The 17,338-nt window shown below is 40.1% G+C and overlaps 2 protein-coding genes across 2 annotated transcripts; both read left to right on the top strand.

The window, feature by feature from the left end:
* The first annotated feature begins 1,688 nt into the window (after positions 1 to 1,688).
* On the top strand, positions 1,689 to 6,797 carry LOC143413583 (stonustoxin subunit beta-like). The gene is made up of 4 exons (XM_076876823.1): positions 1,689 to 1,855; positions 2,171 to 2,344; positions 3,160 to 3,206; positions 3,355 to 6,797. The coding sequence occupies exons 1-4, from the start codon at positions 1,698 to 1,700 to the stop codon at positions 3,903 to 3,905; spliced, it is 930 nt and encodes a 309-aa protein (XP_076732938.1). The 5' UTR covers positions 1,689 to 1,697; the 3' UTR covers positions 3,906 to 6,797.
* A 439-nt stretch (positions 6,798 to 7,236) lies between these two features.
* Positions 7,237 to 9,488, top strand: LOC143420804 (uncharacterized). Its single transcript, XM_076889100.1, has 3 exons — positions 7,237 to 7,774; positions 8,031 to 8,313; positions 8,489 to 9,488. The coding sequence occupies exons 1-3, from the start codon at positions 7,569 to 7,571 to the stop codon at positions 9,029 to 9,031; spliced, it is 1,032 nt and encodes a 343-aa protein (XP_076745215.1). The 5' UTR covers positions 7,237 to 7,568; the 3' UTR covers positions 9,032 to 9,488.
* Positions 9,489 to 17,338: the final 7,850 nt, after the last annotated feature.

A 17,338-nucleotide genomic window follows, 5' to 3' on the forward strand; every position in this document is an offset into this window, starting at 1 on the left:
AGGACACATAAGAACATCAGGAAATAAAACACCGATAAATATAACCTCAGTAAAAGAAGTCAGCGGGGGTTATTACAGCTGTGTACTGGGGCCTGCGCTTTGTCGGTGGGATTGCTTGCGAGGCGAGCGGGTCTATCCCACGCTTTGCCGTGAGACTGGGCAGACATCTCCGAAATCATCGAAGCACTTTTGCAAAGAGGCTGTATCTTGACAAACCGACCAGACACATGAAGATTAAACCACTACATTCTCGGCTAAAAAAATATTAAAACGGTATTTGGTAACACACAAACAGGGTTTTTCAAAGTTCAGTTCTGTTAGCTTCCACATGCCGGTTGTTGTGTGCTAGAAACAATGGCCACCAGGCCAAAGCAATGGTTTTGACTCGATCAGCGTTAACCCCGCCCCCTGAGTTTGATGGGTGAGGCTGACAGATAAAATTATTTCATGATGAGAGCCAGGCGCCAGGACTGCCAAAATGAAATAAATAAATATATCATTAAATAATTAATTAAATGTGTCAATAATTAATTTATTAAATGTGTCAATAATTAATTAATTGCATGTGTAACTATTTATTTAATTAATTAATTCCAATTTTAATTAATTATTGCCACATTTAATTAATTATTTAATGGTGTATTTAATTAATTCATTATGGCAGTCCTGCCGTTCCATATATTATGAGTGTATATTTACAACAAATGAATGTCCTGCTGTCATCTTTGTTGAGATTACATTTCCAGTCATTAGCTTTGAGATTATGTTTATAGCAAGTTTTTGCTTTCAGAACTTTACATTAGAAGGCAGAGGGGGTGAAGCAGCATGCTTATAAATTGTAATGTATTTATTTATGTATTCCGTAATGTTAAATCAATTAAACTGGACATTGAGATATTGTATTTTGTTACCTTGGTTCAACACATGATTTTGTTTGATTCAAAATGTTTTTCAGACTAAGTGGCTGTAACCTCTCAGACAGAAGCTGTGAAGCTCTGTCCTCAGTTCTCAGCGCCAAACCTTGTAGTCTGAGAAAGCTGGACCTGAGTAACAATGATCTGAAGGATTCAGGAGTTACGCTTCTGTCTGCAAAACTGAAGAGTCCACATTGTGCACTACAAACTCTGAGGTGGTTTTTTTTAATAGTTTTTTTTTTTGGAATTCTTTAAGTGAATTTACAGAGCTGTGCATAAAAGTGAGCCTGTTGATTTACCGGTGAGTCTACCTTTTTATGGTCACAAGGTCTGGGTTTTGACCCAACATATTCTGCCAAGGGGACCCCCTAGGATAGATTATATCTCTCACCTGACTTGGGAATGACTTGGTGTACCACCTAGATATGCAGCAGAAAATGGATGAATTGAAAAAAAAAACAGCAATTACAAAAAAAAAAATCCGGTTCCCAGGCCAGCCGAGAAATATAATCTCTCCATCGTGTTCTGGGTGTGCCCCGGGCCTCCTCCCTTTGGGACATGCCTGGAACACCTCGCACAGGAGGCGCCCAGAAGGCATCCTTTTCAGATGCCCGGACCACCTAAACTGGCTCTTTTCGATGTGGAGGAGCAGCAGCTCTACTCCGAGTAAAAAAATTAATTATTGCTAAATGTAGCAGTAATTAAATCCTAATCACACAATGATTTTAAAAACAATGTCCGTTTCTTGTTCATGTTTTAATTTTCAGACTGAGTGACTGTAACATGTCAGAGAGAAGCTGTGAAGCTCTGTCCTCTGCGTTGAGCTCCGAGTCATCTAGTGTGACGAAGCTGGACCTGAATAACTCTGACTTGAAAGACTCAGGAGTGAAACTTCTTTCTGATGGATTGAAGAGTTCTTACTGCAAACTAGAAACTCTCAGGTCAGGGTTGAGATACTTACTGATGACAGATAAAATACAGAACATTTGTGTGGGTTATTACATACTAAAATGGTGTCTAAAAAGTTTTCTCTCAAGTTTTTTTTAATTCAACATGATCACCATGGTTACTGATGCTGATCTTATAACCTGGTCCAGAGCAGTTTGTTCAGTTTGAGTTTGCAATTCAGTTTAAGTATAATATAGAGTCAGGCATATCTTACTAAGACCATTGAATAACACCCACTAGAGAAGTAAATTTTGTTCATTTGATTTAATAAAACTTTATTTATCCATTTATGTTTTGTGTGTCTGCAGTCTGTCAGGCTGTCTGATCACAGAGGAAGGCTGTTCTTCTCTCGCCTCAGCTCTGAGCTCCAACCCCTCCCATCTGAGAGAGCTGGACCTGAGTTACAATCATCCAGGTGACTCAGGAATGAAGATGCTGTCGGCTGGACTGAAGGATCCAGGCTGGAGACTGGACACTCTCAGGTATGGAGAGAATGTCTAATAGAGGAGGAAGAGCTGGTAACATTTCCTGTGTCCTTCACCCACTTCCTGTTTGTTTCATGCAGATGAGACATGAACAGATCAATAATTGATATTAATGTAGGTGGTGTCTAGGGAGAACTTCTCCAGAAGCAATTTGTAGATATCTCAGTATATTTAATAGAGCAGATTAGATTAATCTTTGTATAGATAAGCCGAGGACATGTTTACTATGGATTAATTAATTAATCTGGATTAATCCCGTTACCCACCCAAAAAAACAAAAAACCAAAAAAAACCCACTGATGAAATCTATATGTATAGTCAGAGCTGTGGTAGAAGCTGACAACTACAGGGAGATGTTTTCTGTAGATTAAAAGGCAAGAAGCCCTGCACAAATGCATTTGTATTTCAGTGCTTTTCATAGACAAATGTGCTGTGAAAAGCCAACACACACTATAAAATAATGGCAGTGAAAACAATAAATAAATACATTTAGAGACGACCCAGGTGGAAGATACAGAGGCAGGAAGGAAGTGACAAAAAGGAGCATTTATTGGTCCAAATGCAAAAGTGAAAAATGAGGAAACACAAAGTCCATTAAACAGAAATCCAGAGCAGGCACAGGAAAAGAGGACAGCACATACACTAGGAGCTACCTGCAAACAGGAGAAAGGTGGGAGCTCTCAGCATCAGGGACTAAGTAAAGCACTATACAAATACAGCCAATTTACCATTTAACAGTATGTGTGTGAGAGCCATGTAATGTCCATGTGTGCATGCTGACTGTGCTGCTCTGACCCCCCTCCTCCTTTCAGGGTGGAGCCTGCTGGAGTCCGATGGTTGAGACCAGGTCTGAGGAAGTGTAAGTGTGTTTTTAATGGGATTCATGAAAACAAAGCAGCACACATTCAACCATCTTCATCATGTCAGGAGTCATCATCAAAGTGTCAATCAATGAACAGATGATGGATCAATAACTGCAGCTGGATTGTGTTTGTTCTCTCCATCAGATTCCTGTCAACTCACAATCGACACAAACACAGTACACACAAACCTCCAACTGTCTGACAACAACAGGAAGGTGACACATGTGAAGCAGGTTCAGTCATATCCTGATCATCCAGACAGATTTCATTACTGGGAACAGCTGCTGTGTAGAAATGGTCTGACTGGTCGCTGTTACTGGGAGGTCGAGTTGAGAGGAGAGCTTTTTATATCAGTGAGTTACAGAAGCATCAGAAGGAAAGGAGGGAATGATGACTGTTGGTTTGGAGGGAATGATCAGTCCTGGAGTCTGTACTGCACTGATGAAGGTCCTCAGTGTGTCTGGCACAATAAGATAAAAACACAGATCTTCTCCTCCTCCTCCTCCTCCTCCTCCTCTGTCTCTAATAGAGCAGCAGTGTATGTGGACTGTCCTGCTGGCACTCTGTCCTTCTACAGAGTCTCCTCTGACACTCTGATCCACCTCCACACCTTCAACACCACATTCACTCAAACTCTTTATCCTGGGTTCAGATTTGGGTTCATGGCATACGGTTCCTCAGTGTCCCTGTGCTGAGTGGAGTGTAAAGAGTGTCTCCTGTTACAGAAACACTCTGACTGTTGAACAGATAGTTCAGTCTGTACATGTCTGTCTCTTTCACTCACAAACACGTTTTCAGATTCATGGATTCAATCAGTTGATGTTTGAAACTCTTCTAAATGATTCCTTGTAAACTTCTTCCTCTTCAGTCCTTTAAAGATGGAAGCTCCCATTATTCCAGGATCCACATGTTGTTTTTCTGTCTTTTTCCACTCAGTGCTTCACAGAGAATATATATCAGTATGCTGTGTTTCTCTGAAGCTCAGTTCACAACCAGCTCCTCTGCATTTTCTGAGTCTGAGCTCATTAAAATGAATCCAAATGTTTGATTTTTCTTTCTTAATGGGATGTTTCCATCATGGCTGCATAAGTGGACACCCAGTAGTACTCAGTGTATCAAATATTACAGACATTCAGCTTCTCTCATGTTTCTGCCATTCTATAAAAACAACTACTTTTAAGTCTGATTCAATCACAGAAACATGAACTTCCATATTGGTCATATCAGTACGTACAGCTCTGATGTCACTAACATCTCCTTGAACTCTTCATTGATGGTGATTTGTGGCCCTTTGCTGGTGAGAAGATGAACTATGGATGTCAGTTTAATGAGCACAGATGGCGTGAAGTGTTTTTAAATCTGCTTTTTCTAATTGTTCAGGGTCGTGCTCCAGGAAACAGTTTCAACAAACTCTGGCTTTCAAAATAAGACCTCAGTCTGAGTTATTAAAAAAAAGCTCTTATTTTGTAGGGAGCTGACATTTAATATTCATGTGTTATGGCCCGTCTAGGCCAGACCACAACATAAAGGGTGATCCATCCCCGTCCAACCCCAAGCAGCACGTCACACACTTAATATTTTGTGACAGTGATTTATTTACAATGAGTGCAGTTAAACAAAGGAAGGGAGCATACCATAACTTCAGGGTGAACCCAAGGCCAAAACAACAAACAAAAGGTAGCCTATCTCAGGAATAAACACAACTTACCTACTCAAAAGAACTAAACCAAACGACAATCACTTTCCTCCCTGCCTAACAAAAACAGGAGAAAACTGATCAAACAAAAAGGCGGTCCACCCCTACATGCTCTTACGTTAACCAACATAGTAACATAGTGACACAGTGAACGTTCTGCTGGTTGGGTTGGGCCGAGGATGAATGACATGGCAGTCCCTGGCGGTCTCTTCTTATCCGCTGCCTCCTGGTCCTTAGCCAATCGGTGTGAGCCATCCACCCTGGATGCACCAACCACGGAGGAGCGCCTGCACACTCAAATTTACATATGATTATGATCACAGTCGTAATACATGTTATCAGTCTATCAATGGGCTTTATTAGCAGTTATCAGCCCCATAACTGTGGCTCAGATTGGCCCTCCTGCACCTGCTAGCAGGCTCATTGGGTCATTATCACCAATTGGCGAGCCGGATCACTGTGTCGCTGTTGGAGGGACAACGATGAATCCAGATCCAGTACAGACAGACTCCAGTTCACTTCACACTGAGATGGGCGCATAGCAGCTAACTACTGAAAAATATCTATTTAATCAGTTTGAATATCCCTCATGAACAGAAACAGACTTCATAATAAAAAGGCTTCTGAATGTTACTCTTTTGCCACGAGCATCATCTGTATGATGGAAATTGAACCTGGAAATAGTTGTTTGCTAGTATATTACTTTAGCTGACGCTAACTTTAAAGCGCGCCATGAGAGTGTTAATAACGTTACTAATGTTCAGCTACACTTTACTAGGTCACATCTGTGACACACGTCACTTAAATAAAGAAGGAAATATTGGCTCTGTTTTATCTGCTGGGCCCAAAAGTGACTCCTGTATTTAAACTGCTATGAAGAACTTGTTGGTCTATAATATGCGAAACATGTGTCAAATGTATCCATCATGAAAGATATCAGGTCATCTTGAGCCACAAAAACATTCCTATCATGAGGTCGAAGCTGGAATCAGTTTGTTGCAGACGTTTATATATCCGATATTTATCCAGTTAAAAGTTGAAATTCAAAAATGTCTTCTCAAGAGTCGTCTGTCCAAGAGGAGCAGAAGCTGCAACAAATATAACAACAGTTATTTAAGGCTGTTTTAAACGGCCACAAAGGAGCAGATTGGTTATAATGCAGCTGCTTCAGAGGAACAAACACTGTTTTTATTTCATGTGTAACACCTTTCAATAATGTGTTGACTAAAGTCTATTGACCAGTATAAGTAAAGACATCACACACACACATGGAAACACTGAAACCTGTTTTTGGTGCAGCAGCGGTCCCAGCTGCTCGCCTTTATCTAGACTGGGTTGGCTGCTTATCTCAATATAATCAATGTTTAAAGTTTTGTTCTCAGTGTTTCTGTGTTACTTAGTTTAGTATCTACCAGCATCATCAGCTGTGCTGTCAGCAAGGCTTCTGACAAAAACATCTAAGTACTCTCATGCAACACCATTGCTTATACAGCTGAACTTACTCCCTGTTGAATTCAGAGTCAATTTTAAGATATTGGTTCTGACCTTTAAAGCTCTTCAAGGACAAGCACCAGCCTACATTGAACCTTTACAGCCCTATGTCCCTAGTAGGTCCCTGAGATCATGTGTTCAGGGCCTACTTGTTATTCAGCATGCAAGGCTGAAAACCAAGGGAAATAGAGCTTTTGCCACTGTGGCTGCCAGACTGTGGAACTCTCTTCCTTGGAACTTAAGATCTGCGGACTCAGTGGTCACTTTTAAAAACCAACTAAAAACACATCTTTTTAGAATTGCATTTTGTTAACTTTTGTCTGTTTTTCTTTTATACTTTGTTAAGTACTTTGTGAACTTTTTATCTAAAATGTGCTATATAAATAAAATTTTACTTACTTACTGTCCAATCATTGTGTGCTAGGTTACCCTTATAGTGCAATGTCTGTTTGCAAAAAGAGAACCACATGTGTCAAATAGTCAGTGCTGATTCCTTTGTGTCATCATTTGTTGAGAAGAGAGAACAGTTATAACGGAGGAGGAAGCCCTGAAATCTGCATCCAACAAGGACACTATTTAATTGTTGGTCCAGACCAACCGCTTGTAAAAAAGAAAAAAAAAGTTAAACCAAAAGGAGGTAAATACCTGTGTTGTTAAGTTAGCTGATGGTTTGTTGACTGTAGTTGGTTAGTTAGTTGTTTGATTGCCAGCCGAGCCAGTGGCTGCCAGTGATGTAGCTGACTGTCAAGGATGAATGTCAGTTTCACTGAATTGTAACTTACAGTTTTTGCTCGTTGCTTGAACACTATAAACCCATGCTTAGACTAAAGTAACACAACTTGAAGCTTTTGTTACCATACCCCAAACACATGTACCCATACCTTAAACAAAAGTGCTGCTTTGCACTCTGGTTGCAATTATGCAACACACTTACTCCTTTATGCAACACACATGGTCCTGCATACTACACTCTATTTCATACATAAGACACTTCGTTCAAAAATGAAATTTCAGGGTGCCATTTGGAAAACACATGTATCCAAAATACAAAACACATCGGGTAATTGCAACCACTCAAATATACACCTGAAGGCACTTACTTGCAAAACTGAACACCAATTAGCCAACCACAAAAAGCCCTCAGTTTAGCCAATTCAAGAACTTTGCAAGCATGGATGGAGGGAGAGCAAGAGGAAGAGGAGGAGGAGGTCAAAGAGGCCATGCACGGACCCATATTTCTGATGATATAAGAGCAACTTTGGTGGACCATGTCATCAACCACGGCCTGACTATGAGGGAAGCTGGGCAGAGAGTCCACCCACATCTAAGCCGCTTCACAGTGGCATCTGTAATAAGAAAATTCCGACTAGAAAACAGGTCTGTCTTCATCTCACTGCCTTCTACTCTACTCAGATGGTTTTCATAGTACTGTTCTACAGTTACCATATCAAGTGTACAGGGTATTGCAGGGTGCTAATGCTCCTTTTGCAGCCAAAGTGGTAGTTTCTGTGAAACATAGCATGATTACTTATATTGAAGTACAGTGTTGTACAGTGGATGATACAGTATATACAGTGAAGTACTGTAAGAAAAATAAGCAAACCGATGACAATATGTGGTTGTATTTCTCTAGAATGACTCGAAGACCTTCTGGGGGAGGACGCCAACGCCTGTTCACACAACGGCAGGAACTTGCTGTTGTGGACCTAGTGAGGGCAGACAATGCCATCCGTCTCCACCAGCTACGACGGAAAATACTTGCAGACAGGCGAGTGTTCAGCAACATAGACCATGTGAGCATCACCACCATCAGACGCATCTTGGGTAAACACAGCATCACCATGAAGCAGCTCTACAGAGTCCCATTCGAGAGGAACAGTGACAGGGTCAAAGGACTTCGAGCTGAATATGTACGGGTACGTGTAACTGTCCCTTACATTTACAATAGAGTATTGGTGAAGTCCAGTAGCAGCTGAATATGTACCATATCAGTACCACATGGATCCATTCTGAGAGCTACACAGGTACCTGTGTGATGGGGTTCTGTATGTGTAGCACTGTAGTACAGTAATATGTTCCCCTTTTTTTCAGAGAATCTTGGCCATGGATGGAGCTGCACAGCCTCATGAATACATTTTCATTGATGAAGCTGGATTCGACCTGAGCAAAACAAGACGACGGGGTCGTAATGTAATTGGCCAAAGGGCAATTGTGCACGTCCCAGGGCAGCGCGGGGGAAACATCACATTATGTGCCGCCATATGCCTTCGAGGGCTTCTGCACCATCATGCAATACTAGGTCCATACAATAGCCAACACATACTCACATTTCTAGATGCTCTCCATGATATAGTTGTACAGAACAGACCAGATCAGCCCAGGTTTGTGGTGATATGGGATAATGTCAGTTTCCATCGGGCTGCTCTGGTCCAGGCCTGGTTCTCCAACCAAAGTCAACTTGAAGTGGTATGCTTGCCCCCTTACTCACCATTTTTAAACCCTATAGAGGAATTTTTTTCGGCTTGGAGATGGCGTGTATATGACCGCCAACTACATGCCTGCATGCCTCTTCTGCAGGCAATGGAACAGGCCTGCGGCGACATTCAGGTGACAGCAATCCATGGATGGTTTTGACATGGAAGAGGATATTTTCCCCGGTGCCTAGCGAGAGAAGACATTGCTTGCGATGTTGATGAGGTCCTGTGGCCAGACCCCAACAGACGGCGGGATCCATGAGCCCACGTATGCACAATTGTCATGATTTTTTGTTTACAGTATAGTGTTTTTTCTATTACTGTATTATGGGGTTTTTTTTGTTTTGGTTTTTTTTTGCTTTATCTGAATTCATGGTACTGCAATGTACAATATTGAGTAGGTCTATTTGCTTTTTTGGTTGTTTGCAAATGTGTCTCCTGAAAATATGCCTTCTGAATGAACAATGGAAATCAAAGACTGCAGTGCTTTATATAAAGTAGACTAGTGTGTTCCTCCTGCTCTGTAAGTGTTTGCATATGATGCAAGTATGTGTCATTTTGTCAACAGAGTTACATTTTGACAAAGGAATGTTAGGTTTTGATAGCAGAGTTTAGGTTTTGAGAGGCAGGGGCAGACCGTGTCGAGTGTTTGTCGAGGCTCCCATTTGGTATTTATGAATGTTTATTTGTCATTAATAAATGGTTTTATGCTTTACACTTTACAATAAGGCTCCCATTTGGCATTTATAAATGTTTATTATTCATTAATAAATGGTGTTATGCTTTACACTTTACAACAAAGCTCCGATTGATAGTTGTGTATATTTATAATGCATTTATGAAGTACAATTTTATATGATAAAAAATATGTTTACAAATGCTGATTGTGCTTACAGGATAGTAACTTAGTCTGAAATGTTTAATATAGCAACTCTAGATGAAATATATAGGTGAACACATTTGGCTCACTATTTGGCAAGAAACCGGTCAGTTTTTTTTCTTTTTCTCACCCTTAACTAATGCATAATAAACCATTAATAATGGTTTATAAAGCATTTACAGATTAATTAATAATATAGCTATAAACTATTTATTAGCATCTATAAGGAGAGACTTATTGTAAAGTGGTACCGCTAATACTCCTGTGTGCTACACACTACAGTGTATGCTGTACACCTACTTACTGGTTTTGTCACATCAGTCTGTGTCTCTGAGTTAACTTGTGTTTCTCCTGCAGCTCCGGACCACTAAAAATGCGCATGCTCTTTGTGAACTCGTTCCCGGCTCGTAACCAGCGCGTTCTGCCGTCAAGGGCGATCATTGGTTAAATGTGATCATGTGACTGATGCAAGCCAGATCCTTTTATTTAGCAAAACTGTGATTAATAGTTAAATATTATTGTTGAGGGGCACCGACAGGACTCCGCACGCACACACACATAAAAAATAAATAAATAAATAAGAAAAAAATTAAAAGTTGCCTCAACAAAAGGGCACCTTGGGCACCCATCAGGAAAGGGGCGGGTGCTCAAGCCCCTCCAGCCCCCCTGCACGTGCCTGGGGCAGGATATCACTCAGCAGCATTGAATGACCACCACACATCAGCATGTTCCTGCAACATTCAGCATCTGATCCTTCATCTGTGTGCTTCTGCTTTTGGTATGTAGAGTTACCCAACTCCAGTAACTCTAAACACATGCCATCCATTTCTAACGGCCTGGTTACTTCCTGTCAGTTACTTTAGAAACCATGTGGTCACCTGACCTAACACTGTTTCTTCTTCTTCCCCTTAATGTTCAAGTGTCACATGTCAAACAGCTGGAGAGGAAACTACACCAGTGTACTGGGATGTTTCAGCAACACGTGCCAGATGCTGTTTCTTCATGGTGACATCACCAGAGACAGCCCCGCCCACCTCAGGACCTCGCCATTGATCATGATGATTAGGATGATGACAGCGAGCGGAACTGAGACTGTAAAAATCCACGACCAGAATGTTTCTTTCTAATTATTAATTAATACTGAGAGCCTCTTTCTGTGTTTTGTCTGTTTTGGGGTTGTTGTTTTTTTTTTTACCTCATTTGTTACTAACAAAGTTCACAAACTCACACAGTTTACATTCTGTATGTTTCCATCTTTACCAGCCACACTCTGATTGATTGAATCTTTATTTTGAACATGTTGAAAAAGTATAAAAAAAATAGAATTAAAAGAGACAAATGAACAAAGCAAACAAAAGGAAAACGAGCAACCACAACTCCAAATAACGTTCATGTTCAAAAAGGAGCAGGAAGAAGCATAAGCTTATTAATCCCACCCCTTTTCCACTATCTAGTATCAATAGACTACAGAAATACCTCCTTGCAACTGCATTTAGAAAACAAACTGTAGAAATCGTCGTTTTTCTCTTTTGTAATTGATGATAATTCAGTGAATATACTCAGCTGCTTCCTTTTATTGCGTCGCACATTGCTTTAAGTTTTTCCAGTTATTTTTTACTGCTGTTTGAATTCTCTGTATGTTTGACCCTGTAGACTGTTTGATGGACTGCTTGTCTTCCTGTTTGTAACCGCCGCCTGTTTTTGACTAAAGATTTGGATTTCTGACTTTAACACAGCCTCTGCGTGTCCTCCCTTTGTGTCCTCTTCCTCTGTGAATGTGTTGCATGTGTCACAGATTCATTTTATTAACAGTGTGGAGATACAGAAATTCTTTTATTGCTGCCATATAACCTGCATCATTATAATTGCATTAATAACATTCTTTACAGCATTATTGCATTTAATAATATTTCTCACAGTATTGATATTGCATTAAAGTTGTTTATTGAAGATGTTCATTTAAGGATCCTTTTATTATGTTAACTTTTATTACAGGTACAGCCAGGAGTATTTCATACACATTGCATAAATATTTGTGCTCATTTAGAGTTGTTGCTCCGTCTACAGAGGGTCTTAAGCTTTGTTTGGCGCAATGTCCAGATAATCTATTGTCTTAAAGATTGGAGCATAGAAGGATAACTGCAATACATGCTTACAATGCACATATAGTCTAGAAATGTGTCAGGCCTGAGGCCTTAACTCATTTAGCTTCCAACTGCATTTTATTCTACTTGGTAACAGATGACCGGAGTCGATAACCAGCCCTCAGACACCCTGAAGGCTTGAAGTTATTGCCTTGTTTGGAAGGTGTTATAGAAATGAGAAATTCTATGTCTGTTTATTGCCATCTAAGATGTACCATTTACTGTAACTGACGTCTTTAACCTATTTTTACGCCATGGAGGGGCGTGTACCTGCTTTATAAGTGTTCTCAGCATGTATTTTTGTCAGAAGACATATGCTGATGTTTTCTCCTGCCTGTTAATAAACTCACCGTTTGATTGCACTTTTCTGGGGCCTCCGTGGTTTGTGACACTGCTCTACATTGATTGATTTCGCGGCAACAGCTCTCCCACAGTGAGTTGGATCAGCATTCACTCACAGAACATTGCAGAAGGATTCAGATGATCCATCCGCGATTCTCCACGACTCCGGCCATACATGTGAAGTGGGCAGCTTCAACCCTCCCTGTGATGCTTTTCATTTCTTTATGTGTCCATCTATAGAACGCTGCATGGTATATTCAAAATCTGCCTGTTCTCTTTCAGAAACCTGCCAGCAGAAAATGAACCTAAATTATGTAATGCAAGGATGTCATCACTTTCAAGATGGAGAAAGCATAAAGTGACAATTATGAATCACTTAATATGATAAGGAGATTCTGCAGGTCATTAATCAATGTATAAAACTAAAATAAAATGTGTTTTTAGTGACACAGGATACAAACATAGAAGCAAGATGTATAATTAGAATTATTTATAATAAATGTGAATTAATTAGTGCAATTTCTTTAACCATAAAGAATAACTAAATCCTTCAGGACAATGTCACATCAATGCACTGAACTCACTATGTTATCCCTCTAACAGCCTCCACATGTTCTCGCTGTGATTTCCCCTCATGAATGAATTTATGCTGCATTAATGTGAATGTTTGCAGGGAAATCAAACGCATTTCACTCGCAGTACTCGAGCTGACTTACCTTTGTTTGAATGACGACTTGTACGCGCTGACTCCACAGGCAAGGTATGAAAATATGTCAGGCTACATCAATAGCGGTTGGTCTTCAGGGTTTCTACTCCATGGCCGTATTTCATACGGGTCCACATTTCCAATGCACGCTATTTTCTGCAAGTACCGCCGCTTCGCCTCTGGACGCAATTGGTCTCTATACAGTCCATTTTCTTTTGAGCTGCTTTTAAGCATCTTTCTTGTAGTCGTTGTGGAGCAGGGAAATTATTTTACTGCTATTGTTAAATAATCATCATTATTACCATTGCATTAATAATATAATCTGGAGTTTATATTGCATTCAGGGGTTGAACAGTGTGTGTCTTTCAGAAAGGCTAAAAGTCACAGGCTGACAGGAAACAGGCTTGCAGAGAGTTTGCAGAAGCAGGAAGTTATTTTGAGCAGCAGGCTAAGACGAGGCTTTAACAATGTAACAGATAGCTTTAAGATGGCCTTAAGATGTTTATGATGATGTTAATTTTGTATTTCAGATGCAGTTATAACTATTGTGTACACAATGCATATCTGTGCTTATTTGAGTTGATGTTCAGGTTCTTTAAAGGTCTTAAGCTTCACTGACGTGACTGTTCAGGTGATACATGCTGAGGGAAAACTAGAACATAGAAGGAATTGCAATACATGCTTACAAAACACTTATATATCAGGTCATTTTATATTAAGGTTTTAAGTAGAGGTTCTTGGTTAAAACATTTATTTAGTAGAAGACATACATATAGTCTCAGTGAGCCTCTGGTCTGGTGAAAGGACAGAAGTGCAACAGGTGAATTGAGAAAGAGCATTTGAGGACGAGACACAGACAGTTAGTAGGTGAAGAGGTGACACAAAGAGCATGTGAGGTCAACACACACACATACATGAGTTAGATTTATTTAGAGGAGAGATTAGTCATGTCTCGGTGAAAGAGGAACCGTCCTTGTTGTCTCGGCAAGAAAGAGGAACAATTCACTTTAAGACAAGAACGGAAAGTACCAGCCATGAAAATAGAAGATGATCTTCTGGGTTAAAAGTCATTGTGGTGTTGATCTGATCTATGTATAAAATGTATCTGTGACGCATGAAGGGGCGTCAGTAAATCAAACCCTGATGCTATAAAATATCTGTTCATCCTTTGATTAAGTTGAAGACTACTTGCTGTCGGCGTACAGAGTGTCTTCCCACACGTGTGTATTCATTAAAAATCATTGTTGGACCAAGAGCTTCTGGACGAAGGGTGGTTTGTACTCTCCTTCCTCAATTTTGAACCTTAACATTTGGGGGCTTCGTCCGGTGGTTGAGGAGGGAGAATTGGAGGTGTAGATGGAGAAATTTGGTCTTAGGTGGTCTGACGGGCAGACATGAATTCCAGTGGTCGAAGTGAGTGGGCATAAGCCGGCTTATCGAAAGGTAAGGCACTACCTGTTGAATTATTTCCAAAGTGTGCCAAATTGGATATGATAAAATTTAAGTCTACTCACTGAAATTACTGGTGGATGTCTGTTTTGATTTTGATGAAAATCTCATGAGTTGAAGCAGTTAGAGTTCTGCTAAGAAGAAATGAAAGCAGTTAGAGTCTGCGAGAGCAGTTAGAGTCTGCCAGGAAAAGTTTAAATACTGGGTTGAAGTCCCAAAGAAATTGAGTTAGAGTCTCAAGTAGTTTGGTAGGAAATTTGGTCATTTTGTGGGTTAAAGTCCCGGTTGGTCATTAGGTCAGACCTTGGTTGGTCATTTTGTGGGTTAGAGTCCCCATTGTCCATCAGGGTCGATCTGCCTCAGTCATACACTTGTGTTGGGGTGTTGATTGTTGTTTCAAAGTATTATAAATTATTCTAGAACGGCAGTTAAAGTCTGCTAGGAAGCGCAGAGCCCGGAGGTTATGCTCCCTCCTTGTCGTGGACGCGCGACATTGACCTGTCGGTGAACAGGGTTAGTTCAGTTTGGCTTAACTGTGGGGTACAGGGCATCCTGGAATGAAGCTAGGAGTTAGAGTCTCCTTACCGTTTGGAACGGTACCTGCGCTTTTTTGGTCAGAAGAAGTTGGACTTCGGGCGTGTAACTTTAACTTAAAACTTCGGGGTAAGCCTTGGCTGCGTAATGCCAAAAATAGAGCTTCAGGCAAAGTTTGGGTTGGTTGACGCTTTTAAATTGAGTTAGGGATTTTAGAGATGAGGCCAGAAACAGTTAAAGTCTGATACTGGTTAATTGGTCGCAAAAAACTCAGGGAGTTTATCCGCTGGGCGGTTATTTTAAATTTGTCGAAATTGTGTAGGCGCTAAAGCTGACAGATCTGACAGTGGTTGTAAATATAAGATGTCTTTGTAATATAAAATAAGAGATCTCTGTGTGAAAGGAGTCTGAGGCAATGCTGGAGCTATTTTTAGACGGTGTGTGTGAGTGTGAAAATGCAAATGAGTAAGCAGTGAACTGTTTAAACCACAGTTGGTTTTACAAATACTGCTGCAAACATTGTTGAGTGTGTGTTTAAGATGCCATTTATGTTCATTAGAGGACTATAAATAAAGTTTTGAGTTGCCGTAGTGGATGTATAGTAATTGACTGAGTTTGGATGTAGATATATAAATATATTGAGTGCACTGTATATACTTAAGACTAACATATTACTTTCAGTAGTAACTTTTCTCCAGCATTAGTTGCTGGTGTGGTTTATTTTTTCAATTTCTTGTGTGTGCGGTGAGAATTAATAGGGGTTTCAATTGTTTTTTTGTTTTTGACTTGCTCTTTTTGATTATGACAAGCATGTCTAAAATACTCTTAGGAAAGTGTGTTTTGAGTTATATTCCTCAACTCTAGTCACAGTTTAAGTGTGTGAATGCGGTGACTAGAAGGTTTTGAATGATGAATAAAGGTGAGAGGTATTTCTTTGGTGATGTCAAGTAGGATGTTTTAAAGTTTGAAAGTGTTTTTAATTTGAGAGAGGCATGAGTGATGTTATAAGAGTTTGAGTTTCTTTTTCTTTCAGTTCAAGAACGCATAAGTACATAAACTTGGTACACCTGTTTACTCTTTGACTTTATTAAAACAGACGGTGTATTTGAGTTTGAATTTCAGTAATTGTATGTTGATATGGTAATTTAGTTTTATGTTAGGTGAAGGAGATGTCCATCTCTGCGTCTTGTAGGATTGAAAGTGAAAGTTGAAGGTTGTGATGTGAATGCTGTGAGTACTCGATTTGAATGATTCTGTGTGATGTGTACAAAATACTAAATAATAATAACACTATGAAAGTTGATAGTAGAGTGAGTGCAAGGCGGTGTGTGAACAGAGGAAGTCTGAGAGAGAAGTGTGTGCGTAGGCAAAATGCAGAGTGTGTGCGTGAAATAAGGGAGTATTGTTTTTACATCAAGGTTTAGTAGAACTAAAGTAGAACGTCACAAACAAACAAAAGAAGGTAAAATGAAGAGAGAAAATAACTGACAAATTACATTAATGAATAGAAAACACACATACACAAAGTGCCATATGTGAAATTATTCTAGGAAGGAGTCAGAAGTGAGATAGTTTAATAAGATGCAATGAAGGAAGCAGCTTACACTCCTTTAATTTCCAGAGCCAGTGTGTTCCCTCCCCTGCCCACTTGGGCCCCGTATCAGGCGAGTATGGAAGGCTGGATAGCCCATGACGGGTAAGATCCCACCTCGAAACCCTGGGACAACCTAAGGCAGGCACAGTCACGATTACTCGGCCTCACTCAGTCCCGGTGAGCTCAGACTCACTGGTGAGATGAAGTGAAGAAGACGGGACCTCAAGGGTAAAGCCGCTGGGCTAAGGCGAAGGGGGTAAGTGGCAAGTGGAGCCCTACCTTCTGGCTGAGGACAAGGAATGCTGCTATTTAAGGTAGGAAATCAAAATTTGGATTAGCAAATTTGGGAAGGAGAAAATTGACTGTTTAAAGGCAAAATTGTGCAGGAGTCTGACACACTGCAAAAGCAACATATACAAAAGCAACATACACAAACAGAAAATGCATTAACCTTATAAAGACAAGACAAGCTCATGATGATTATTTGTATAGATACTGATTAAACCTGGCTTAGAACACAAAGATACGCAATGAAGATCAGTTTGCTACTTGTATGAGTGGTAGAATGGTGTGAATGGTTAATGAAATACACTTGAGTTTGAAGCTGAGGAATAACTCAAAGAAGCTATATGACAAAGGGAGTTATGAAAATAAAAGTGATTAAAGTAGTTTTAAAAAGAGTGACTTAGGAGTGCTCTCTCGTACTGAGTGATCAAGTAGTGATCACTGTAGAAAGAAATAAAATGATTTAATGAGTTGGTAATGTTTAAACATATGTTTCTGTTGTTACAGCAACTCATTGAGAGATGACTCAGTAT

This window comes from Maylandia zebra, linkage group LG2 (genome assembly GCF_041146795.1).
Source record: "Maylandia zebra isolate NMK-2024a linkage group LG2, Mzebra_GT3a, whole genome shotgun sequence".
Taxonomy (NCBI): domain Eukaryota; kingdom Metazoa; phylum Chordata; class Actinopteri; order Cichliformes; family Cichlidae; genus Maylandia; species Maylandia zebra.